The sequence below is a fragment of the Pseudonaja textilis genome, chromosome 1 (genome assembly GCF_049901715.1).
Source record: "Pseudonaja textilis isolate UNSWEBS1 chromosome 1, rPseTex1.2, whole genome shotgun sequence".
NCBI lineage: Eukaryota > Metazoa > Chordata > Lepidosauria > Squamata > Elapidae > Pseudonaja > Pseudonaja textilis.
In genome coordinates this window covers 52,951,354-52,978,004 of record NC_141990.1, presented here as the reverse complement: position 1 = coordinate 52,978,004, position 26,651 = coordinate 52,951,354, and the positions used below count along the sequence as shown (strand labels likewise).

Genomic DNA, 26,651 nt, shown 5'->3' with positions numbered 1-26,651 from the left:
GCTGCTGCTTGGGCTGTTCAGGCTTCAACAGCTGCATCCTTCTTCACCAGGGCATCCATATGGTGGCTGCGCCAACTCCAGAATAGATTGCCTGCTTCTGACCTTCGGTCTCACCAAGACCTTAATAAGATTATTGCGGCGGCAGAATTTACTGCGGATGCCACTCTCAATTCCACCAAATTTGCATCCAAGGCCATGGCATCTTCTGTAGCAGCAAGAAGACTTTTATGGCTCCGAAATTGGCAGGCGGAGTCACGCTGAAAATGGAAGCTGGCTTCAGTTCCATTCACAGGCAGTAAGTTTTTTGGCGATGCTCTGGAACCTTATCTCATTGAAACCAGAGATAAATGTAAAATTCTCTTCCTCTGGGAAGAAAGCCAACTATTGCCCTGCTCCTTATCGCCCTCCCGCCTTCCAAGTGGAGACCTCATCTCACTTCCCCCGCTGTCACAGGCCATACTCGCCAATGCCAAGACCAACGGGCGGAAACATCTGACAGGCAACAACCTTCTACTGGTAACCGTCCCTCTTGGGGGGGGGGGTGTCGTTCCTTCTGTCACTCTAAGTAATCCCTTGTTCCCTCATTCTCCCAACCCATCGGAGGTCACCTAGCCTTTTTTGCCTCCAAATGGGAGGAGTCAACGACAGACGCCTGGGTGCTCAGCACTATTAGGTCAGGGTTACAATTGGACTTCCTAACCCCACCCTCCCAAAAATTTTTTTGATCTGTCCTGTGTCTCGGGACATTTCAAGGCAATCCCTCATGAATCAGGGCATTCAGCACCTTCTTGAAATAAGAGCTATTCAACCTGTTCCCCCGTCTCAATGGGGACGTGGACTTTACTCTCACCTATTCATCGTTCCCAAAGCCTCAGGGGGGTGGCGAGCCATCCGTGATCTAAAATTTCTCAACCAATTTGTAAAATACAGGCGATTTAAAATGCAGATTTAAATTCTATTTTAAAGAGTGTTCGGGAGGGTGACCTCCTCTCTTCCATTGATTTCACTGAGGCTTACCTCCACCTCCCAATTTGGCCTCATCATTGCCAGTTTCTCCGTTTCTGTTATCAGAATACCCATTACCAGTATCGAGCACTTCCCTTCGGCCTCTCATCAACTCCAAGGGTCTTCACAAAGGTTCTGGCAGCATTGGTGGCATCTCTGTGTTCTATTCCAGTGGGGATCCAATGCTACTTGGATGACATTTTGATTCTTTCCTCTTCCATCCTTGCGGGCCATCGGGATCTGCAAATTACTCTGTCATGTCTCCAGAGCCACGGATTTTCCATCAACACCAAAAAGAGCTAGCTCTCTCCCACAACCAAATTGCAACACTTGGGAGCAGTCATCAATACCATGTCATGCCAGATTTTCCTGTCCCCAGCTCGTGAAAAGAGCCTTGAAGAGATCATCAGCCAGATCCAGCAACATCAAATTGTCCCCCTGTTGCTGTTGTTCAAACTTCTGGGAGAGATGGTTTCCTGTATTGGCATCGTCCTGTGGGCTCGGCTCCACTCCCGAGCCCTCCAATGGTTCCTGCTTTCCTACCAACAAGCAGGAATCAGCCACTCATCCATCAAGGTCTCACTCCCACCACAAATCTGGAAATCTCTCAATTGGTGGCGTTCCCCGTCAATCTGGAGGGGACTCCTGTTCAGGGACCCAGACAGGCTAGTGATAACCGATGCCAGCTTCCTGGGTTGGGGTTCCCATATGCAGGGCCAGATAGCTCAGGGCGTTTGGTCCAGATCCGAACAGATCCTTCCCATAAATTGGCTAGAGCTCAGAGCCATTTTTCTGGCTCTCAAGCATTTCAGGCAATCAGTGACCGGCTCTCATGTTCTAGTCCTTACAGACAACATGGCTGAAAAGGCTCATGTCAACTGGCAAGGGGGGACGAGGTCCAAAGCCCTCATGAGAGAGGCTCTACTGTTGGGGTTATGGGCAGAGAAACACCTGTTATCAATCTCGGCGGACCACATCTCTGGGGTCGGCAACTCCAGGCTGACTGGCTCAGCAGGAGCCTAGTCGACCAGGCAGAATGGTCCATTCCTCCGTCTCTATTCAGGGATCTTTCCCTCAGATTTGGAACACCGGAGCTGGATCTTTTCTCCACTCCTCAAAACGCCCAAGTCACCAGATTCTTCACCAGGTTTCCTTGCCAGGGAGCAGAGGGGACCAATGCTCTTCGGTGCAGATGGCCCAAGGGTCTCCTCTACGCCTTTCCCCCGCTTCCCATCATTCCAGCAATAATTCGGAAGAGGTTGGAAAAACGTGCGGAGCTCCTTCTGGCACCCTATTGGCCAAGGAGGCCCTGGTTTGTTGACCTGGTCAACCTATCGGTAGCTTCTCCTTGGAGGATCCCTGCCCATCTAATCTCCCTTCACCAGGGGGACCTGCTCCACCCAGAGCCCCAGTGGTTCAAGCTGACTGTGTGGTACTTGAGCGGCAGTGGCTAGAGGAGGCTGATCTTCCAGAAAGGGTCATCCTTACTATCCTGGCTTCTCGCAATCCTTCTACGAGGCACATGTATGATGCCACCTGGAAGGCTTTTTCTCGATGGTGCCTCGGGGAGGGTCTTTCTCCTGCTTCAGCCCAGTTGGCAGAAGTTCTTGGTTTCCTTCAGCATGGGCTGGAGAAAGGTTTGGCCCCCAACACCTTACACAGGCAGGTTGCAGCGCTCTCCTCAGCCCTTTCATGGGGTTCGCTTCCTTCCTTATCCCATCACACTTCAGTCAGGAGGTTTTTGAAAGGGGCTTCCAAACTGCACCCTCCAGTGGTTCACAGGTATCCTTCCTGGGACCTTCATTTGGTCCTTAATGCCCTTACAAAGCCCCCCTTTGAACCCCTTAGAACAGTGTCTCTCCGTTTCCTGACTGTGAAGGTAGTGTTCCTTGTTGCCATCACTTCTGCCAGGAGGGTTTCCGAGCTTCCTGCTCTTTCCATCAGACAGGACCTTTCACGATGATAGGGTTGTTCTTCGTCTGGACCCCTCATTTATTCCGAAGGTTAACACCTGGTTTCACAGGTCCCAGGACATTGTTTTGCCTGATTTCTGTCCTCTCCTGCACCATGACTTAGAGCGGCAGTGGCACATGCTAGATGTAAGAAAGACTCTTAGAATATACATTAAGCACACTTCCTCCTTCAGGAAGTTGGAAGCCATGTTTGTTTCCGTTTTCCCTTCTCACTTGGGGCACAAGGCCTCTTCTCCTACTATTAGCAGGTGGGTCAGGTCTTACATTGAGGAGACCTACAAAACTGCGGCCCTTCTGGTTCCCTGAGGTCTGACGGTGCACTCTACCAGAAATGCAGCCAATTCTGCTGCCTTGGAGGAGATTTGTCGTGCGGCCACGTGGACATCCCCGTCTCCTTTCATCAGACACTACCATCTGGATGCTTTTGCCTCGGCAACTGCAGCCTTCGGCAGACAGGTGCTTCAATGAGTGGTTCCACAGTCGGTGTGATGAACCAGACGAGGACCCACCCATGGACATACAAGCTTTGGTATGTCCCATCCTGGGCTCTCAAGGCAGCATGGAGGAAAATGGGCGTTGGTAGAAGTTACCGTTAACACCTTTTCTATCTATGCTGCGAGAGAGCCCAGCCCCTCCCTTGATTCATCCGGAGAGGGTAAGACATATTTCTGTATTTATTTTGGGCTTTCAGAGACACCTTTCAGTCTGTCAAGTATCTTCGCCAAAGCTGGGGTCTCTCCTGGGGGCTGGCTTTTATATCTTAGTACAGACTCAGCTATGACATCGTAGGAAGGAGTCAACCCATCCTGGGCTCTCTCGCAGCATAGATAGAAAGGGCATTCACGGTAACTTCTACCAATGACCAGTCTTTGAAAGAAGCTTTTCCTGATTCGTTTTGCTTTTAACAGGACCACACAGAAGAATAGTAAAAATTCAGTCCAAGCTTCCAGGAGCCAGGTCAAGGATGCCAGCCAATCCGGATGTCAGAATTCCATAAGCAGTATCCATATAATCATAACACGAAAGCCAGAGATCAGGCAGAAACAAGGGATCATAGATCAGTGCTGTTTCTTAAATCAGGATTGTTATGACTTTTTTGGCAGCTGCATCACTGATCATGCTGACCAACCTCATGTGATTCTTGACTTCGTGTCTCCTGAATTGGACATTCAACAGGTTCAGCTGGAGCAGCTTATAGATCAAATAATAGCATTAAATTATATCCTTATTTTTATTGTTTGTTGAGCTATATCAAGAATGTCACTTATAGTTACAGTTGGTGTATAGATATGAGCTGGCAGCTCAAAGTGTTTAAAACTTCCTGAAAGATGTGCATTTATAAAATTATAAGTCTATAGTAACTGTTTATACACTGTTTATTAGAATGCACTAAATTAAATGTACAAGAAAATAAGGCACGTCAATCATTTTGGAGTCTACTATATAGTTTTTAGACATATCTTTTTAAGAGGAAACAGAAGGGGTGGAAAATTCTTACATCAGATAATATTGGCTCTTTTTGGATGAAGACAAAGAAGAAATATGCCAGTTATTCTTATATAAGTTATATTACTGGACCTGCATTAATTAAGGCAAGAAAGCCTGAAAAATTAACAGTTTATTTAATAGGATTGAATCAAAGTAAAATTGCTGTTCAACCAAGCTTTATCAGACAATGTCTATTTTACTATCGATTAGAATCTTTGAACTGTGCTCAATATATGGCCTTAATTATCCTTTGGAGGAGACACATGAGGATGTGAGCAACTGATTTATATTATCCATAATTCTTTCGGCAGCTGAAGGCTTTGGTGGTATTTTCTCTATTGTAAAGCTAGAAGCACTATATTTGCAGCTTTATTTTCTAATCCTGATTATAATTACTTGTTTCCTGTTGATTTTTGCATTTGTTTGTTTTCAAATAATAGTATCCTGTTTATTTAGAGATTGAAACTTAATAAATAAGAAAAAGGAAATGGCTAAAAAAATGATACTGTTATTCTTGTATTTGGGCATCTTATCAGAAAGTTGATTAAAGTGCAGCAAAACGGTCAGACACAAAATTCCTATAACATAAAGACCCTCTGTAGCATAACGACTCTCTCTCCCCTCTCCTTTTTTTAAAGCTTGTTCAAGATTGCCTTTTCTAATTTTTAAACAGTTTTTTTAAATTTAAACATTATTTTGTTTTTGTGTATGCACATTTCTAGAAAAATAAATAAAATGACTGCTTTCATAGAACAAAATGTAAATCTTTTAAATAACTAAATATATTAGTTATAAATATACTTTAATATCCCATTGTTAAGAAACGTTAGTTAAATGTTAATTACCTGAATACATTATAATAAAATGTAATGTAACGTAATCTGTTTTGCTTATGAGAAATGTGTACTTTTGAGGCTTCCCACCATTTCCTTTCCTTTTTCTCTTTTTTATATTGAATAAAAATAAAATAAGATCACTTTCACAAAGTCACATCTCTTTCTGTGTGTGTATTGTGTTCTGTTTTGTATGTGTCTTTGACATGTCAGAATATCATAAAACATTAAAAGACAATTTATCATCAAAGTTTGCCTTACAAAGTATGAACTTATTACTTGAGCTCAAGCCTGGACTGGAAGTTAATATATTAAATACTTCTTTGGAATATCCTCAGAATGTATTTTAGTATTAAGAATTTTTAAGAATGCAGGAAATATAAGTCTTAACTGAATTTTACCAAAACAAGAACAAATATCAATGTTGTATCCAGAATAAAATTTCCCCATGGCTTTTTTTTCTCCTGTCACTCCTTTTAAGACTTTACATTATGTTTATTGAAAGGCAATTATTGAAAGGACAGCTATGCCTGTGGCAATGCTTTCACTAAAAATCTCCTTACATACCAGTGTCACCATGTGTCTTTTGCTTCCACACATAATTTTGTGTACAGAAATCCAGATGGGCAAAGGAATTGGAAGTCTTTTCAAAAGGTTTATGTATAATGGAGACAGCAGGAGCCAGAGACGGATTGTCCTCTTAAATTGTATAGCTGTACAACAAGTTTCAATTGGCAGTTACCTGGATTAAGGTCGGATTTGGTTTGGCTTGGGCCAAGATTTGAACCTGCTCGGGCTGTCTTGGAGGCTGAAGTAATGGGCCAGATGATGGGCCATGCTTTTACCCTGGCTGTGCTAACCATGTTTGCCATGCCTTTGGGCTTGGTGCCAACTGCGCTTATTGTTTCTGTGGCCACTCTGTGTAGTGTATTCTCTTTGCTGTTGGCATTTCTTCCCCAGTGGATTTTTTCCTTTGTAGAGTTTGCTGGCAGCTATATTAGAAGGGCTGGTTGGAGGGCCTTGGCATAGAAGACTGGGTATTTGCAGCTGGTTAACAATGCTGAGGGACACTTATAGCATGCCGATAATGGAGGCATTTGCTTAATTGGGTTCTTTTTATCTAATTTTAGGATTTTTGTGGGGAACAAATACATTTTTCAGTCATATTTGTGCAGAAAGGTGAGGACGGTTCACAAACTTTTAAGGTCCACTATATAGGAAGAATATTAAAAATCGTAATATAGTCTGTTTTTGTGAAACACAAGTTCTGCACCATGCTGATATACAGGTAGTCCTTAACATATGACTGTAATTGGGTCTGGAACTACTCGTAAGTTCTGGCGGACATTAAATTGGTCATCATGTGATTGCATGCAATGTTATGGCCTTTTTTGCAGTGGTCATTAAGAGAAGACTGTGTTAAGTGTAAAGTTAACACAGAGGTTGTTAAAATGGTCCATTTTCCCCAAAGGGCTTTTTTTGCCAATCGAAAGTAAACATAGGAAACTGGCAAAAGCCACCAAAAATCATGGTCATTTGATTGCAGGACACTGCACGCAGCCATAAATGTGAAATGGTTGCTAAATACCCAAAGTGTGATCATCTGATTGAGGTGAGGGTGTGTGGCCTTCAAAACTTCAAAAATGAGTTGTAAGTCGTTCTGGAGAGGACCATCATAACTTCAAATGGTTGCTAAGCAGCTGGTCATTAAGTGAGGGCTACCTGTATTTTTTATAACTAAAATAAATTGTGGGATTACAAATGCATCTGCAGTGGCATTCTGAGAAATTAATATTTATGCCTACTTTTTTAAAAAATTAATTTTTGCAGGTTGCTGTTGTGAAATTAAGAAATGCAGACAAAGTATTTGCCATGAAAATATTAAATAAATGGGAAATGCTGAAAAGAGCGGAGGTAAGACTCAAGGAATGGTCAAACGGCTATTAAGTTTGTAGTTTTTCTTCTCTTTTAATTAGAATCTGACAAATTTTTTAAAAAGCCAGATTATTTCTAAATGCAATATATCTTGAAAGAGTATGAAATATTACAATATGTTGCTGTTATAATTTATTTCTGTTGAACGGTCTATTTTAATCACCTTGTAAAACAGGTTTATTATTCTTCTGCCCTGTTTTGATCTCTGCTTTTTAGATTTTTTTTTCTATGGGGCTCTTTTATATAGAATTAGAATACAAAACATGTGATTATTCATCTTAGAAACATTCAAATAACTGTTTTATCACAGGACAACATGCAGATTAAATTTCCAATAAATCCCTTCTGTTTTTAGAACCTTGCCATAAAAGTTTGCATACACCAAATTTGGGCATCCATTTTTGTCTGTTTGGTTCATGCTGTTAGATTAAAATCATCTGCACAGTGTCCAATGGATGATTAACAAAGTCAGCTTTTTGACAAGAAATTAAATGCTTATTGTATTCCTACCTACTTTTTTGATGTTGCCAAATCTGTTTGGGAAGACAACCATCACTTACTTACTGACTTTTGCCCCGTAGTGATTTAAATCAAGATGGAAAATCACATTAAATGATTAAAAATGTTTGATGCACCAAAAAAGTTCTTCTGCCAAAATTGATTTAATTTTAATTAGGAAAAAAACCTGTTACATTTCTTCTTCAAGTATTTTTACTTTTTTTTCATTTCTTTTTAGTTCTGGTGGGATTCTTAATTGTAGGTTCTGATTGTCACTAATATTCTATTATAACAGGACAATACAGATCATTCAATGAATCCAACTGTTGGTAAATTCAGAATATAGTCTCCTGATAATTGTCCTTTTTCTTATATCAGTTGTAATAATTAAGAGATAGGAAGAATACCATTCTGATGGTGTTTCATTTACTATTCATGCAGAATTTACTATTTGGCAATCCAAAATAGAGTGTTTTTGATATTAGTACCCTGACTTGAGACATTAGTAAGGAATTATTTACTTAGACTTTTAACTGAAACTATGTACAGTAGCTGTGTTTCATGGTTCTTTCTATTTTTAATGTGCAGCTGTAACTTTCTAAGAACTAATGTTACACTTTTATGATTTTAAAAGTAATTTTATTATTTTAGCCACATTTTTTACCCTCCTTGCTTTGAATTGTCATAGTTGTAATGAAAAACTATTTTTTACATGGCAACTCTATTTCCTACATCTTCAGTATTATTGTTTAAATGGAAAGAACTCTAAATGACTCTGCATTTTGCTTATAATAATTATATTTATCTATCCTTTAGACAGCTTGTTTTCGAGAAGAGAGGGATGTTTTGGTGAATGGGGATAATCAGTGGATTACAACATTGCACTACGCCTTCCAGGATGAAAATTATTTAGTGAGTATTACTTAAAAGTAATCTTTGAACATAATGTCTAATTTTAATTTACCTGTTTGCTTGTATCTTACTGTTTATTGATAATTCAAATAGTTAAGTGGCAAATATGCTGCCGTGCCACCATACAAGCAGTTGTTCCTATGAATAGACAAAGAGGTATATCTTCTGTATTATCTGGAGACAATTTCACAATGGACAAAGTACATTGAAACACATGACATTACTTCTAGCAGGATTTAAAAGCCATGATTGGCCAGCTTTTCATAGCAAAAGACATTAGCCACTTGTGAAGTGTGACCAATTATTTTTTAAAAGTTTATGTGGTGGGATTCAAATTTTTTTATTACCAGTTCTGTGGGCATGGCTTGGTAGACATAGCGTGGTGGGCGTAGCAGGGGAAGGATACTGCAAAATCCCCATTCCCTCCCCATCCCACTAACCTGCTTTCCAGCTCTGTTCTCCTGTGCAGGGCAACAAAAGAAGACCTAGCCAATCAGCTGGGACTTGGGAGGCAGAGAATAAATGGGGCAGGGCCAGTCAGAGGTGGTATTTGCCGGTTCTCAGAACTACCCAAAATTTCCGCTACCAATTTTCCAGAACTGGTCAGAACCTGCTGAATACCACCTCTGGTTATGTTTGAATATTATGTATGAATGTGATTACAGTTTCAAAAATCTGCCCATTTTATTCCTTTTTTCAAAAATTCTGCAGTCAAAATATATCAGATCTTAGTAATATATGATTGTAAGAACTGATGGGAGTGGATTTTTTTATAAATTAACTATATGTAAATTAATTATACTTTTGAAGTTGCCTTTTTGTATATCTTTGAGGAAAAGTGTGACATTTATGTCTCACTCCAGTTTTTCAAGTGATTAGATATTGCTATGCTTTATTTTTGTATTTGCAGGTGTCGGATAGATATAGGGGAAGAATAAGCAATAGAATATTTTTGGTTAATAGCAAGGCTGTTGTGTTTGGTCCAATCTTTCTCTAGAAAAGAAAAATATTGGGACTGAGCAAAGATTTTGAAACAGGTGTTATATAATGGAGGATATACAAAGAACTTATTTTCAGAAGATTTATCTTGCCCTAATCATATTGAGAAAGCAGCTCTTAGTCTTATCCGATTTATTATATTTACTGCATATTTGTACTTCTATCAAAATTATTTTCTATATTCCTAGTACCTCGTTATGGATTATTATGTTGGTGGAGATCTGCTTACCTTGCTCAGTAAGTTTGAGGATCGGTTGCCTGAAGAAATGGCTCGCTTTTATTTAGCTGAAATGGTGGTAGCCATTGATTCTGTACATCAGCTACATTATGTCCACAGGTAATTATTATCAATAGATTATACTTCCCATTGTGAATTAGTCTCTGCTGTTTTAATTAAAATGGTGTTTATCAAGAATTAAATCTTTAAACATTTGCTTAATGAGGATAGTATTATCTACTAATGTCCAGTTCTTTTGACAGAAATTGTTGAACAATTTCACTGAAGATTTTTAACAGTATGAGCCTTTGTCAAGTCAGGTTGCAAGTCATTTGTAGCTACAGTCATATATACAAAAATTTAATTCATATTTCATTAGCTTCATTGCTCTAGAATGAATACATTAATTTGCATATTTATTTCAAACAAGTAGATGGGTAGTTTTGTGAGGTAAATATGCAATTATAGTCTTAAACATTCTAATAATATTGTAGTGTATTTGTATTGCTCAGCACAATATATACAAATATATATTGTTTTTACCACATATACTTTTTAAATATTTTCTGAGTTTCCTTACATAATAATAAATTTGGATATGTCACTATAAACAGCCATAAAATGAAGCTGTGATATGAATTTCTGCAACTAAATTTAGGAGAATATAATTTTTTATTCTCAAGAGAGCGATTATGCTAATCTAATTTATCATGCTAGTTATAGACCAGAAGGAAGAAATGGGTAACCTGAAAAATTTAAGATGTATTGAAAATCTCTTGCCCTATTTTTTTATACTGACTTCCAGGGTTTTTAATTTATTATTTTGGAAACATTTGCTGAATGTGTTTGGATAAAACTGTTTGTTTGTTTGTTTTAAAGTGTCACCTTGTTCTAGATAAGTTGTATTCAGGTTCATAGCTTAGAAATTCTCCTGAATCATATTTTCTGCTGCTTTACCCCTTTTATTTATGCATGATTGATGATAAAGCACAATACATTTTCCTGTAAGTTCTTTTTGTTTTGTCAAGTAAAAGTTTTGTCCGGTAAGTTTTGTCTTTTTGTTTTGTCAAGTAAAAAACAAACAACTAAAATTCTCAAGCATCTGAAGTTGCTATTACCTTATTTTATTTAACACTTTGACTTACGTGTTTTGCTGCAGAGCTCCTAACCGGAAATATATACATACATTTAGCTGAACATGCTTACAAATAATTTTGCATATACTTTTCTGAATAATTTTGCATATACTTTTCCGTATGTCAGACTTGTCTACATATCCATGTTCTTTTCCTTGTTTACCTGTGTGTGTGTGTGTGTGTGTGTGTGTGTGTTAAAGGACCCTGGACTTTAGTTTGAACAAGAAAAGCTAAAGAAAGACATGATGGCATAAAAGAAAAACAAAGAGGAAAATAAGAACTAGAACTTCAGAAAACCACATCGTAGAAAACTTTAGAAGAAACTCATAAGAAGAACAGGGGATTAGATTGAATATGTGCCATCATATTGGTGTCATCATCTGTTCTTAACCTTGTCCTTCAGTTCTTACAATGGTGTACCCATTGCCACAGTAACTGATGACTTTTACTATTGGTTGCCTTCTTCTCCCCTTCCACCTTTCCCAGCATTAGAACTTTCTCCTAAAAACTGGCTCTTCACATAATGTGTCTGAAGTATGAGCTGGATCATTTGTGCCTCCGAACTTTTGACTTGTTCAATGATTCATTTGTTTATTTTCTTAGCTGTCAAGGGTATTCTCTGGAATCTTCTTTGACATAGAATTTCAACAGTATCAATACTCTTCATATGTTGCTTCTTCAAAGTCTAACTTTTACTTCCATAGAGTTCTGATCTGTATAGGTATAAGCACATTGTAGCATCTAATACTTTTTCCAAGGCCTTCATGGCTACTCTACCAAGTGCTGGTCTGTGCATATTCCTTGACTGCCTATTCCTTTACTGTTAGATATTGGCCTCTCTCTTTGACTGGAGATATTTAAATGCAGCCAGGCTGCTATTTGCATCCAATGTTGTAACTTCTGCATTGAGTAGAGAATTGAAAGAGAGTAACTCTACAATGCCTTTTAATTGAGAGAAAGAAAGGAAAAATTATAACTGAATGAAAGATATTTTAGTCATTTTTTCAGCAGAATGATGTAACGATAGTGACTTTAGTCATTTTAGAGCCAGGATTTTTAAAACCAGGCAAAAAAGTACTGTAAAAACAGTATAAACAAAGGAATCCATGGCCACAAAGAACTAATTATTATTTTGTATAGAAGAGAATGAAACTGAAAAGAGTTAATGCAATGGGAGAAAACTGCCTTCCGATTTGTCTGTATTTTGCGGTTACCAGAGGAGTTTTCCTTTTTAAGCAATCATTTAACTGGTACAACCTACAGATCAGGGTAGTATTTTCCATATTCAGATGCTTAAGTATGCCACAATTAGAATAGCAAGTAGTTAGATTAGACCTTTGCAGGCATGCTTCTTATTTTGCTTATATTCTTTTCATAAGACTTCCTGTGCTTTTCTAAAAAAAATTGCAACTTTGCCAATGTACTGTATTTTCCTGTTTCACAAATCTCTTTATATCCAAAATGACAGTTTTTATCATTTGGATTTCAGTTAACACAAATCATGCCAATAAATCAAGGGGTTTTTTTCCTCAAAGATTTAAATCTACACACACACACACTTTTTGAGATCTATGACTTATTTCCAGTTTATTTTATTTAATAAAGTTGTGCTAGTAGAATGAGATGGAAAAACATATTGCCAGCTGTGCTGTTTTCTAGAAAAACAAACTGTCAGCTGCCCATTTACAGAAAATTCTACATTTGCAGAATTATTAACTGAACTGCAGCTATAGTGTTCTGCCAGCTTCCAGGGTGGTTGCTGTTGACCTTTAATATAAATCAAGTTCATGTTGGACATAGTATAAAAGGAATTGCCAGATAGTTAGCTTTCTAATATTCAGCCTCCGTTTTGTGACCACACATTTTAAGCCACATATTAAGGTTCAAAATTCAAGATAACAATGTAATAATATTAAATTTAGGTAATAAAAATGCAGCAAAACTAAAAAAAAGCATGCATCTAGTTTTAAAATCATAATCAATAAAACTCCAAATCATAATAAAGCAATTAATCAAATTGGCTTTTAAAACCTTTCTAAAGTCCTGCAATAAAGGATTTAAGACTTGTCATTAGAAAATCATCAATTTAACAAAGGGAACTATGTATTCACTTTTAAACAGAGCATTGAAATTCCGCCGCCTCCCCCCCCCCCCCAAGTAGACTTAATTTGCTGTTTAGTTCTAGATAGATTTTAAATGTTGAATTTTACATCTGTACAGTGCTACAAAAAGATGATTTTCATCTCTTGTTATCATTCTACTCCAAGTAAATCTGAGTAACGTTATCTGCTAGATAACTAGAATATTTTTCAGAGATTCATTAGATGATCCTAATGCTGATCTCTGCCCTTTGAGAAGTGGATCACTAGATAAAGGATTGGTGGTTGACTATTAGTGGATGGGTAAGGGTGAACATAACTGTGTTTCACTGGTATTATCAGCATGGTATAATCTCTAACGTGAACTTGTAACACAAATTCAGTCGGATTTACTCTTCCTCCAGTGACATTCTAGTCATCTCTTCAGATGTTTCAACTCTCAAAGCTGTATACATAGATAGAGGCCATATAAGAGTAATGTGATCCAAGATCCTTGTCATTGCCAATTCTGGTCAGAAAACCATGCCTCAGGTGAAGAGTCCATCAGATGCTCAGGAAAAAAAAACCCACGAGTCTTCAAGTCTTCCTGGGTCAGAGTCATCTAATAGGATTTACTTTCCTGCAAGGAGTACAGTATGTTCATGTGGAGAAGCAGAAAAGTGAACAGAACGGAACCCGAGCATGGCAAAGAACTAATGGTAATATCCTTCACCTTCAGATCATATTAGAAATGCCCTGATATAAAAACCAGATCTAATGTGTAATCTTAAACATGTATTAATTCTTCAATAATTTTGAACAGCTCCATGTTTATCATAGTGGGCATGGTCCCAAGCAACTCCAAGCCCAACACTATCCAGGGACATGTGAATCCTCAAACCAATTGCTATCAGCAATGGAGTTTAGCAGTCCAGGTAGAAAAGTTGCTATGTAGCTGGGAAGCCAATAAGGTAGCGATAAATTGAACTGTTTCCAAGGACTCAATTTCAGCTAGAGCCTCTATTCATCTAGCACAAAGCCCCCCCCCAAGTCATACTAATGTCCCATCCTTCCTTCCCTACTTTTACAGCTGATGCCAAGTGCAAAATCTAGATACCTCCCCAGCCATCCAGCCTCTCCAAATCTCAGTTATGCTAGCCAAGTTGGCTGAATTTCTCCCCAGTCAAGTCATACCAAACTGACATTTAATAGCAGTAGCTGGAGATTACGGCCACCGAGGATCAAAAAAGGCTAAACCACATGATGAATGATTGACAGAACTAGGTACAGTATGTTTAGTCTAATGAAGAGAATGACTAGGGGTGATATGATAGCAGTCTTTTAGTACTTGAGGGGCTCTCACGGAGAAGAGAGGGTCAATTTATTTTCCAAAGCACGTGAGGGCAGGGCAGCAAGTAATGGTTGGAAGATCATTAAAGAGAGATCTTATCTAGAGTTAAGGAGAAATGTCCTGATAGTGGAACAGCTTGCCTCCGGAAGTTGGAGGTGCTCCATCACTGAAGTTTCTCAAGAAGAGACTGGACAGCCATTTATCCAGAATGGTATAGAATCTCTTGCCATAGACAGGGCGTTGGACTAGAAGACCTCCATGGTCCTTTCCAACTCTATTATTATATGTTTTGTACAGCCTTCTCCCACCAACTCCAGCGAACACCATTGCTGTTTGGTAAGAGCTCCATATCAAACCCCACCACAGCTATTGTGTCTGTCAGCAAAAAATACCCCTGGTGCCCCCCACACACACACACACACTAATCAGCACTCTCAAACTTGGCACTCCAACCATTAATGGTATTCAAGCCATTCCAAGACAAACTTCAGTCTAGGTCTGCCTCCTTAATTGTTCCCAATGGATCTACTCCAGTGGTGGGATTCAAACATTTTTATCACCGGTTTGGTGGTTGTGGCTTAGTGAACATGCTTTGTGCATGTGTACACACTTTGCACAGGCGTTCCAACTCACCTCCTGCAAGCCTGCACTCTGGTCACTTCAGAGCTGCTGTGCGGCACTCTGCTGTGCCATGCAATACAGCTGCACTTCAAAAGCAGGGGATAAAGGTATGGGAGCCCAGGCGGGCGGGCGGGCCTAACAGCAGAGTAGTGGAGACTACAAGTTCGGTCTCCGCTCCCCATCAGCGCTACTGGCTCAGCAGAACTGGGCCGAACCGATAGAATACCACCACTGATCTACTCCTATTTCCAACAAAGCAGCCTGAACAATGGGAAGCCCCCTTCCATCTCTCTACTGTATTCTCTACACAGACAAGCACCCACAAACTGAAGTCTGCATTTGTGCTTGATGAACAGAAAATGGTTTTACTGTTCCCCTGTACAAAGGGAAAAGTAGCAAAAGAGAAAAATAACAGATGAACTGGTTTGTTAACTATGCCTGGGAATTCTGATTGAAAGGATGCAAGAGATGATAATGAGCAAAATGTAATGATAATGAGCAAAATGTAAGAGCAATATAGATTTTATTTTATTTGTTTGTTTATAAGATCTGTAAAGCTGTTCAACTCAAACATGAAAAAAGAAAAGAAAAGTACATCCAATGTAAACAGTACAAATTATGAAATGGTGACCAAGTGTATAAGAACCATTCAAGTGACCTCCGCCCATTGCCTAGGGGAGCATTATGATAGGGATGGGCATGCAGGGCAGATTTTTGCTTTCAGTTTATCATTGAGAAATGCATGAAAGTGTGAAATAAAACTTACTGTATATTTGTTCATTTAGAGAAAACAGGATAAAGTGAATAGGTTTTGAATTAGGGCAGTTTGCACAAATAATGGATTTGGAAGATTGCAGAATGGTTGCATAATGAAATAAGAGTGATATATGATCGATGTGAAGCATGCATGGGAATAAATAAAAAGTTTAGCAAATACAGTATTTCAGCATGATGAGTAAAATAAGGTTATATAATAATGAGTTATCAGTACTTTAATATATTTATGGATACATGTACAAGAAATCCTTTTATGCTGTTAGAATGTGTTGGTTGGGTATGTGAATGTAAATGTATGCAAATAATGCTATGTTGAGACCTAAATGACTTGCATTGAATGATTACTTTTATGATACAATAAGGAACATGGATCTAAAATTGATGTATCAGAGGTGAATGTGATTATTTTTGAATGGGAAAATGGGATGAATTATTGCAAGTTACACTTAACTGGCAAATAATTTGGACACTTGATGCTTATTAAAGATAGGAAAATGATTGGAGAAGTTGTAGTGATTAATGTGTTGCCTGTTGTGCAGAATGAATATATGTCATAATATGTGTACATCTCTGTGTAGAAGAGTGTGCTTTTCCCCACTTAGTTATAAGGGAGTAATAGTTAGATATTTCAGGACAAAACATTGAAAGAGGTGAGAACAGGGTATTTGAGATGTGTGTTTGGCAAAATAAGAGAAAGTATTAAGAACCAAAGGAGATTGAAAGGATGTCAACTAAATATAAGAATGAAAAAAATGTTATAGTATGGTTATATAAGGAGAATAAATGAAGATTGGATCACAGAATAAAAAATGAAAGGGTCAACAGGAAGCAAGGATAGTTTGCAAGGACAGCAAGGCATGGAGAGATATGGGATATAACACTGACATAAAAAGGTTTTGCAGTATTTCGTTTCCTTTTTCTTATAACTTTAATTTATTTGGCTTAGTATTTTGTATTCCTTCTCTCTATAGAGCTCCAAAAAGGAATATGGGCAAAGATAGGTAGATAGGAAGGTAGGTAGATTTATATAGGTACATTTTGTGTATATTTTTAGATGCAGTGCTAGGTAATTAAAAACATGTCTGAAAAGGAGGTGAAACCAAATTGTAATTTGTCATTGATAGAAAATAAACAGGGTTTTTAAAAGCTTATTAATTCTCATGTACCTTAACACCAATTGTTTTCTCTATTTCCAGTAAACTATTTTTTCTTATTTTTATCTTCTGTATCCCATTGGATAGTGTTAAAATTATTTATTTCAGTATTTCAAATTGTCTGTTCTGATCAGTATAGGGATCATAATAATCACATGAACTAGGCCAGTATCCTTAAGAAAAAAACTTGTAATCAGCCATGTTTTATATCCAGTAATTTTACTTTCAAGTTATACATATGTAAAACTTATTTATGTGTAACCTTGATTGGTAAGTAAACAGAATTCTAAATAAGTTCAGTCATACTAAATTTAGCTTATAGGAAATGTTTTTGGTTGTGATGAAAATTAGTACACCAAAATTAAGAACATATAGTAGAATAGAATGCTCAGTTGTAGAATTCTGTAAGATGCCGCATGAAATTATGTAATGGAAATAGACTTGTTTTAATCTATTGAAATTGATCAGCCTCTGTATTGGAATTGACATATTTTTGTTTTACATATTCAGTGTACATTTTTCCTCTGTATAAGAACTTTGTGTTAAAAAAATAATTTGCTTGAACTTCAAAATCCATCAGAAAATGATTTTACAATCATATAGTTAATGCTGGGGCTGCTTTTGAATTGCCCAAGCCAGTAAAGTGTTATCTTCTGGCAATGTCTGGTTTTCCCCTAATTGTTTTGCTTAGTGAGACTTTATGGGCAAGGAGAATATACAAACGTTAGCATCTTTTGATTTACTTTGAGTTTGGTTAGGACAAAACCACTAAAGGAGGTTGGCTATTAAAATGAAACATAATTATGGGTCTGTAATTAAAATATATGATTATAGGTAGTTTGTAACAGGGAGTGTCAGGAATACTTCAGAAGCAAAATTACTTGAACAATTGCACTAACAATTCAAACTAGAAGAAAAATTCTGACCAAGAAAGTGATGGAATTAGGACTAGCTGACTTGAAGAGATTCAGTTTCTGGTCTGTACTCAGCCATAGGAGTTTACTGAGAAAACAAAACGCAGAACTATACAAAAGCCAATCATTTTATTTCAGTCATTAACCAGCAAAACACTTACTTAAAAAATGAGGATCACATTTAACTTGCCAAATATCCTTTTTAAAAAAAATCATTTTATTACAAATTTAATAACAGTAAAAAAAGTAATACTAACTTTAAAAAAAGAAAAATAGAAGAAAAAGAATCCCCTCATTGTGATAATTTTACTATCTTTTCAACTCATAATTAACAGATATAAACTCTTAATCTCATAATTCAACTCTTAAATGCAGGCAAATCCAGTAACTTCTCCAAGTTTCTGCACAAAGTCCAAACAGAGCTATAAAACAATAACATGAATTACCAAAAGTAAAACTCATTATTCTATATCTCAACTCTTAGCTGTAATAATATCCACATTTAGAAGGCATAAAGTATAAACAGAAGGCTGAAATTTAACATGTTTGTCATATTAACTCAACAAATATAAATGCAGATTATACAGTATAGAAATTGACTAGAATAAAACAAGATAAAAAATTATATAGCAATACATATAAAAATTTTAATTTTGAGCATTTTGGGCATAAAAATTAATACAGCAAGACATTATACAATTTGAATAACACAATTAAATGATAACTTAGAAAATAATTATCAAATCATCTAAAAGTATAGAATTATTATAAGGCAAAAATCCATTGGGGGAAACTATAATTAATATTAGTATTATACCTAGAGAAAATTCAGTGATGCAATATATAAGGAAGAATGTGGTTATTGTTTAAAAATTAGTCAAATTACAATTACTTTTTGTGTATGTTGTTAATCTGGCAACTATTAATGAAAATAAGAGAAAAGCTAGAATCAATTGACAGAAAAGACTAATGACTAAATGGACAGCTGCATCTGAAATATTTCCAAACACAGAATATCTAGGTGGTGGAGAAAATAAAACATAAATCTTACAGTAACAACTATTCCACTCTATCTCTTTCAAAACGGCTGATGCTAGGGCTAAACTTCCCTTTTGCTGGGACATTGGGAGGATGAATTAAAAGGAATAACAAATCAACTCCTTAAAGAACTTTCTTGTTTACTTGATCATTGTCCTTTTCATATTATTTAAAGAGCAGAAGTAGGCTAACTATCTGGGCTCCAAAGATAATAATATTTCTTTGTGAGTTTGATAGATCTGGCTTCTTTAAAGAAAGTCATGATCACATTATTAGGAAGAAATTATTTTGATTTCACTTGGAGCGGGGGAGAATGTTCCATAAGACGGACACCACCGCATAGAAGGCCCAGAATAGTAAAATCTTTAGTTGAAAGGAAATATTCAAATAAAAGAATATAGATATAATAATTGGGTCAGTATCTTTTGATATATTATAATACTGATAGAGGAAAATATTCATAACTCTAAGGTTGGTTATTTTATTGCATAAATTTCATTACCCAAACTAGATAGCATCATCAATACTGGTAGGGAATGGGGTTTGCTCTCAATTTATATTATAGTGGCTTTGTCAGACTTAAACTGTTGGTTGAGACTCTTACCTGGAATCTTGACAGGCTTGCCCTATCAGTGTTAGTGGGAGTGCTCTTCGTAGTACTTTGGTTAGACTTTATCGCTAGCTTGTTTAACATTTCCTTCATTGGGGTATTGTTTGCTTCTTGGTTGTTAGTCTGATGTTAATCTTGGTGTTAATCTCTGCTTGTCTAGGTGTTGATTGTTGGTGGAGAGGTGTTTAGGTCTTTGGGGGTTTTGCATTTCTTACACTGTGTTTTATAGATGACTCCTGTTTTTTGTCTGCTGGATCTTTTAGATGTAAGATGTTTTGGAGGGCTATAATTGGTTTTTGTGCTGCACTGATGCCATGTGATAGTAATAATCTGTTGGTGGTTTCTGACAATTTTTTTTTATATATGTACCTTTACCTTTTTTATGGCCTGTGTTGGTTGTACTATTTGGTTTGAATAGTAGGGCACATTTTGATGAAGTGCATTTTGTGGGGGGAGATGTAGTGTGATGATCAGTTTCCTTTTTTTGATGTTCAGGGTTGCTGTAGTATGTTTTTGCTTGTCTAAATACTGCTGTTGCACAGCTTCTCTTGCGGGTTGAGTTATTCATTTGGTATATATTGTAGGTTACAGCATTTATCTAATTCCTATAGAGAAATGATAGCATACTGTGTGAATATTTATTTTAGCCATTTAGCAGAATTCAAATTCATATAGTACATGCATTCTGCATTCCCCCATCCAATCCATGTATAAATGGTTGACCACCATTATAAAAACAAATAATAATTATTAACAGAAATTTATTCTGGCATGATTTGGCAACAATCAGTTCAGCTGGCTAATATCTGTCATTTCCAGTGTTCTCCTATTTATAATTCAGAAAAGATTTGCCAATTGTGCCATAATATAATAGTGACAGAGATATTTAGCCTTTCTTTAGTAAGAAGCAAAAAAGATGAAAACATAAATATACAATACTGAAGTTACATATCAATATCATATCAATAATCTATATCAATCATTAGTATCAACAATTTGTATCCTAGCAGCTAAATATATTTGTACAGTTTTTCCTTTCAGGATTCATTTAACAAATGGTATTCCCAGATGGATGTAGCATTTATAACAAGATTACTTTTTCTACTTATTTATTGACCAACAACTTCTCATACAACTCAACTTCAGAAGCGGGCCTTAATTAATAGATTTTACTTAATTTTGAGACCATGGTAAAGACTTATAGTATTGATATTAGCAAAATTTTCACTTAAATTTTTGATAGCTAAATATTCATTCAAACCATATCTATGTAATCAACTAAACTTCATAAAATATGGTTATCTCTGTTCCAGGGTGGTTAAAAATTTATGCTTTTTTAAAAAAAAAATTAAAAAGCAGATTTTTAAACTTAAATCAGATTTTTTTTAATCAAATATATTTTAATAAAATGCTTGTGGAGTAAAAAATCTATCTAAAGATAATATTCTATTTAAGATACATTAATAATTTAGTTTATTCAGCATGAAGTAGAACTTAGTTGCATAGCATGAGGCTGTATATTTTACAATAAATTCAGTGAAACCAAGCTTTGCAAGCTGTATTGGAAATCTTCATTTTGTTTGCAAATAATAATATTAAAGATTCTAACCACCAGCAAGAATGAGTCTTACATTTAAAGAGCACCTGTCATTTCAGATCCATCATGGCAGTGCCTGTTAGCGGGCATCCACTCAACTGCTGCCCGTCACATCCCTCACCTTGTTGTGTCACTGCCAACCATCCCATTAAAGTGAATGGGATTGTTGGTGAGTCAGCAGCGGGTCAGAGGAGCTGCTGCAGGACAGAGATGACAGTTTGCTCTTTAAAAATTATGATTTAAATCGAATTGATTTAAATTGAGCCTTTTTAAATTGTGATTTAAATTCACATGATTTAAATCAAATCCACCCTGCTCTATTCCTTTCCTCCCTCTTTCTCTTGTTCTAATTTTTACTTTTGAGGCTATAGCCCCATGATGGCAAGCGTTTTCCACGTTGCGTCCCAAAAGTGTGCGCGCTCACATGCCTGCACCCATGATGCAATGCACGTGACTCCCCTGCCCCCTACACATGCACATGCGAACCCCCCACACTGCATGCCTATGCGCATGCAACTCTCACATGCACCTCTCCTCCCACGCATGCGTGGCGGATACCTGGCAATCTGTTAGTGGGGGGACATGTGCATGCACAGTGGGGCTCTTCCAGGCAACCTCTTGTGTGCCATAGGTTTGCTAACACGGCTATAGCCAGACCAAGAATAAATGCTTATATTGTTAATGTGATATAATTTCTGTAAAAATTAGAAAATAGATTTTATTTTTCCGCTTTCTAGATACAAAGTATATAGTTTAGAATCCTTGGTTTATGTTATAAAAAGCCTTCCTTCCTGGCCCATTACCTAATTTTGACACTAAGGAGATACAGATAGTTCAAATTAGCAGCTGTCTGGTTTAATGACTTTTCAGAATTACAATGATGATGAAAAAGTAATTTTTATGATCATTCTTTGCATTTATGACTTTTGCAGGTCTATAAAGCAAAGGAAAGCTGAAGTAAGATCATAAGCATAGTAGCGGTTTCATTTAATGACCACGTCCACTTAATGACCAAGTTGCTGGTCCCAATTGTGGTCCTGCCAAAAAGAGCTTCCTGTACAGGTAGTCCTCGATTTACAACAGTTCATTTAGTGACCATTCAAAGTTACAGTAGCACAGAAAAAGTGACTTATGACCATTTTTCACACTTACGACCATTGCAGCATCCTCATGGTTATGTGATTTACATTTGGATGCTTGATAACTGACTCACATTTATGACAGTTGCAGAGTCCCTGAGTCATGAGATCCCCTTTTGCGACCTTCTGACATGCAAAGTCATTGGAGAAACCACATTCACTTAACAACCACATTACTAACCTAACAACTGCAGTGATTCACTTAACAAAATGTGGTGGGGAAAGTAATAAAATGGGGCAAAACTCACTTAACACATTTCTCATTTAATAATATGAATTGTGGTTGTAAGTTGAGGACTATTTGTACTTTGCAAAAGTCAGTCTTGTTAAGCAACAATATTAAATTGCTTTCAATATATAATCAGTCACAGACCAACTATACTATTAATATGGCCTAAATTAAGTTTGGAAGCAGGATAAAAATCAGCAACAGGGAAGAACGCACAGAGTACTTGTTTCTGAAGTAGAAAAAGATTCAAGGGAATATGTTGTGCTCATGAAAGATGGAAGGTATTATAGCAGCCCAGAGTATAGGTTTAATGGCTAATAGGTGGGGTGGGGTGTTCTTTTCTAAGGCTGAGGTTGGATGTGCTCGTTTATTTAGTTCTGCACATAGGTGTTTTCATTTGGTTATTGCATTTGTTTTCAAAGTAAAAGATGTGTCATTACCCAGATATGATAGGCTATAGTTCACTTTAGTTGTGCTCAGGTCAATGGAAAATTAAACAATAACTGAAGGATTGCATGTTGCTTCCTCTCCCCGTACTCTATGTTATCGATAAGGAATCAAAGTGAACAAATTAATGAAGAATATGACACATAATACATAATTAGTACATTAGTACTTATTTTATAAGTCTTACCCCTAGATTTGGATTTCTAGTTTGCTGTTGCTTCCTCTGCTAATAAAGATATCCAGGAAAGGTACTGTGAAGCAGCATCTAGAAGCTATAACACCTCTATATTTACAGCCAAAATTATGAATCCAGTATGTAGGCAACACTTTATCATCATCATCAATAATAATAATAAAAAGAGAAGACACATTAAATAATCAACAATATCATTGAAGGAATAAAATTTACAATGAAAGAATAAAACAATGTACAACAATTACTTGAATGCACTTACACTTACTCTATCATATCAAAATGATTTTAGTAGTTCTATGTTTATCTCTCTTTGTGCCATACTTTAATAAATATTTTTTTAAAATTTACAATGGAATATTAAGTTATTTTTAGAAAGTACTTTATGAAATCCATTATACAATCTTATAACACATTTGTGATCGTCTCACTGACATAGGGCATGTATCTTGTAATAGTATTTTTGATGCAGCACTTACATGCCTTACCTAAAAGTACAAATACTGCAGTTCTCTACTGTTATATCACTAATATGTAAATGTATGCAGATTTTAATTGATATACATTAATTGATAGAAATACATATGATTCAAGTTTCATCAAATCATGATTACTTTGCAATATGCATTTTAATTTTAATTGTCCCCAAAGTGATTGAAATTAAAAATATTTTCTTAAGCTGATAAAATGACATTTAACATGGAATGACCCAAATGAATTTTGTTCACAGGGATATCAAACCAGACAATATCCTGATGGATGTGAATGGACATATTCGGTTAGCAGATTTTGGTTCTTGTCTGAAGCTGATGGAAGATGGAACGGTAAATTAGATTTTTTTTAATAGACTCAGTTAAAATGTACTTTCAGACATTTTTAATATTTAAACCTTATTAACCAATACAGTTTGGGATTATATTCGATATAAAGAATTGTTGGTTACTAAATTATTCTTTTGAGCAATGGTGTTGGAGCTATAATAGAAATCAATTTTAATTCTTCTGGCTGGATATACTATAATATTCATTCACTTTGCACTCCTTTTATGTTCCTTCACCAAATATCTTACTTTACCATCATTGTCCATAAATATTTAATAATTCCCATTATCCTGTGACTCTTCCATTTTTTATAGTTATATAGTTCTATACCATAATATCTACCATAGGTTTTGAATGATATCTTCATTTGTTCTGTCAGTGATCTATTTCACCATAGAATTTAGGTTCTGAGTGCATAATTTAGTTGCTTTCAATGTAGAACGAACAAAACAGATATAATAATTGATAATGAAAGAGAATATGTGGATTATAACAGTTAAGAGGAATTGAGATTCATAGAAGGGAAGACATAGTATTCTTTTTAGTGTCAGTTGCCTGACATGTTATTCAAGCTGTTAGGGGTCTGTTATAGCTGGACATTAATCACATGAGAATTGGTGTATCAGGTACAACATTAATGTCAATATACCAAGTATAACAGAATAATTTAATTTGTATTATCCTGTTCTATAGCCACTATTATAACCCTGATATTTTGACTGCATTGCTCTTGCTAAAATAAATGAAATAATGTGGAGATGAATGTGTAAACATTTCCTTTCTTCGTTTGTGTAATGATTTTTTTAAAGTACTTTATAATGCAGCAGTGTAACTGGCCAGTTTTACAATAATGTGTACTTTAAAGTTCTTTAAACTTTTGTTTTGTTTTTATGATACACATATAAAAGATAACAGCCATTTAGAATTGTATCACAGAATACAAATTTTACACTGATCATACCATCCTGGAGAACTTTTCTTCAATTGCTTATGTACCTTTCCAATATTTTAATATAGCATGGGTGGCAGAGCAAAATGAAGCTCTTTACTCCTTTCTGGAATTTTATGTCCTTAAACAACAAAGTTAGGCATTGAAAAATACCTGCAGTGCAGTCAGTTTTACTTTGTTTTTTGCTGTGAATTAATAGATCTTGATTTTATTATTAAAGAATTTTATTTAGTAATAATGAACAAATATATCTATTCCAATACTTCACAGCAAGTCTTTTGAATATTTCAGCATTTAAAAATATAAAAAAGTTTCTAGTCTTCCTTCCTTCCTTCTACTGATCCATACCAGTAGTTTTTCTTGCAATCTATCTCATGAAATGGTCTTCTCTATGATTTGTGTTGTCTCATTATTTTTGAATGTTATCTGTATGTTCTCTTCTGATCCCCAGTCTTGAATATTGAACCTAGATCTTCGTGTGTGTTTTTTGAAAAGTATCAGAAACATGTGAAAAAATATAAATCCTGTTTGCATTCTAAAAATACAGCTACTTACTTTCTGCCAAATCTGTGATAAAATCCAGAGCCCATTTCTGCCTGTTTGCCTGTGTGTGTTCTAGTATTTCCTAGTCATAATTTATAATTAGGTTAAATATCTAGTTCTATATCACTTGCTATTATTATTACTTTTTGTTTACATTACTCCAAGTCCTGGCAAAGTATTTTAGATTTTTGAAAAAAGTGAAAATGTGCAGTTTGTTAACACAATCTTTCAGTATTTGATACAATCTGGAAGAAATACAAGATTGTATATAGATGTGGACTTTTTCTTCACTGCAAGTTCAGGAACAAGATAACAACTATAGCTAATAAATGCCAGATTGCTATTAGGATTTTTAATCTGTCATGGTGGAAAACATTTCTCTTTAATTCCATCTACTCATACCTATCACTACTTTAAATATAAATGGATCTGTTCCTATACATATAGAAACAGAAATAGTGTTATGGGTAATGTTTCATTGTGAAATAATAATTCCTACAGGTTCAGTCTTCAGTGGCAGTTGGAACACCAGATTATATCTCTCCAGAAATTCTGCAAGCCATGGAAGATGGGAAAGGAAAATATGGTCCCGAATGTGATTGGTGGTCCCTTGGTGTTTGCATGTATGAAATGCTTTACGGAGAAACACCTTTTTATGCTGAATCTCTGGTGGAGACATATGGAAAGATAATGAACCACAAAGTGAGTGAGCTATCCTTGTATGTAGAAATGAATGACAGCATCCAAGGAATCTAGAATTATTTTGCTTAGTGATTCATTTATATTTTTTTCTGCCTGTGTTTAATATATTTCTTTTCAAAATGCATTTCTCATGGCAGCTCATGATAGAAAAGAATAGAAGGCATACCAGATTATGAAACTGTTGTAAATTAATTCAGTTAAGATATTTCTTTAAATTAAAATATTAATTGTTTTGCATATTTGATTAACTTATTGATTGACTTGACTTTAACTACCCTAACATTTTTATTGATATTCTTGTTGGTTAATTACATTGGTGAAATCTAATGAAATGGTTTTTCTAGTGAAACTGCTTCTGAAAATGGATCAGATGGCGGGAATAGTGCCTCCTCCTGCCCCTATATAATTTTCCATGTGTCCAGAAGAACAGGAAGGAAAAGATCATTAGTGCAAACAAATATTGTTGTGGGTTTGAATTTCATCTTCTGAATT

At 36.1% G+C, this 26,651-nt stretch overlaps 1 protein-coding gene across 10 annotated transcripts in view; it reads left to right on the top strand.

Moving 5' to 3' along the window:
* Positions 1 to 26,651, top strand: part of CDC42BPA (CDC42 binding protein kinase alpha) — a 158,299-nt gene that overhangs the window by 56,689 nt on the left and 74,959 nt on the right. For 9 of the 10 annotated variants that reach the window (XM_026695643.2, XM_087934521.1, XM_087934485.1 and 6 more), the window contains exons 3-7: positions 7,130 to 7,213; positions 8,549 to 8,644; positions 9,832 to 9,980; positions 23,875 to 23,968; positions 25,959 to 26,159. In XM_026695643.2, coding sequence (XP_026551428.1) covers positions 7,130 to 7,213; positions 8,549 to 8,644; positions 9,832 to 9,980; positions 23,875 to 23,968; positions 25,959 to 26,159 — 624 coding nt within the window. Of the gene's footprint in view, positions 1 to 5,987; positions 6,052 to 7,129; positions 7,214 to 8,548; positions 8,645 to 9,831; positions 9,981 to 23,874; positions 23,969 to 25,958; positions 26,160 to 26,651 lie in introns of those variants that run through there. The other variant, XM_087934533.1, reaches the window with a different exon arrangement.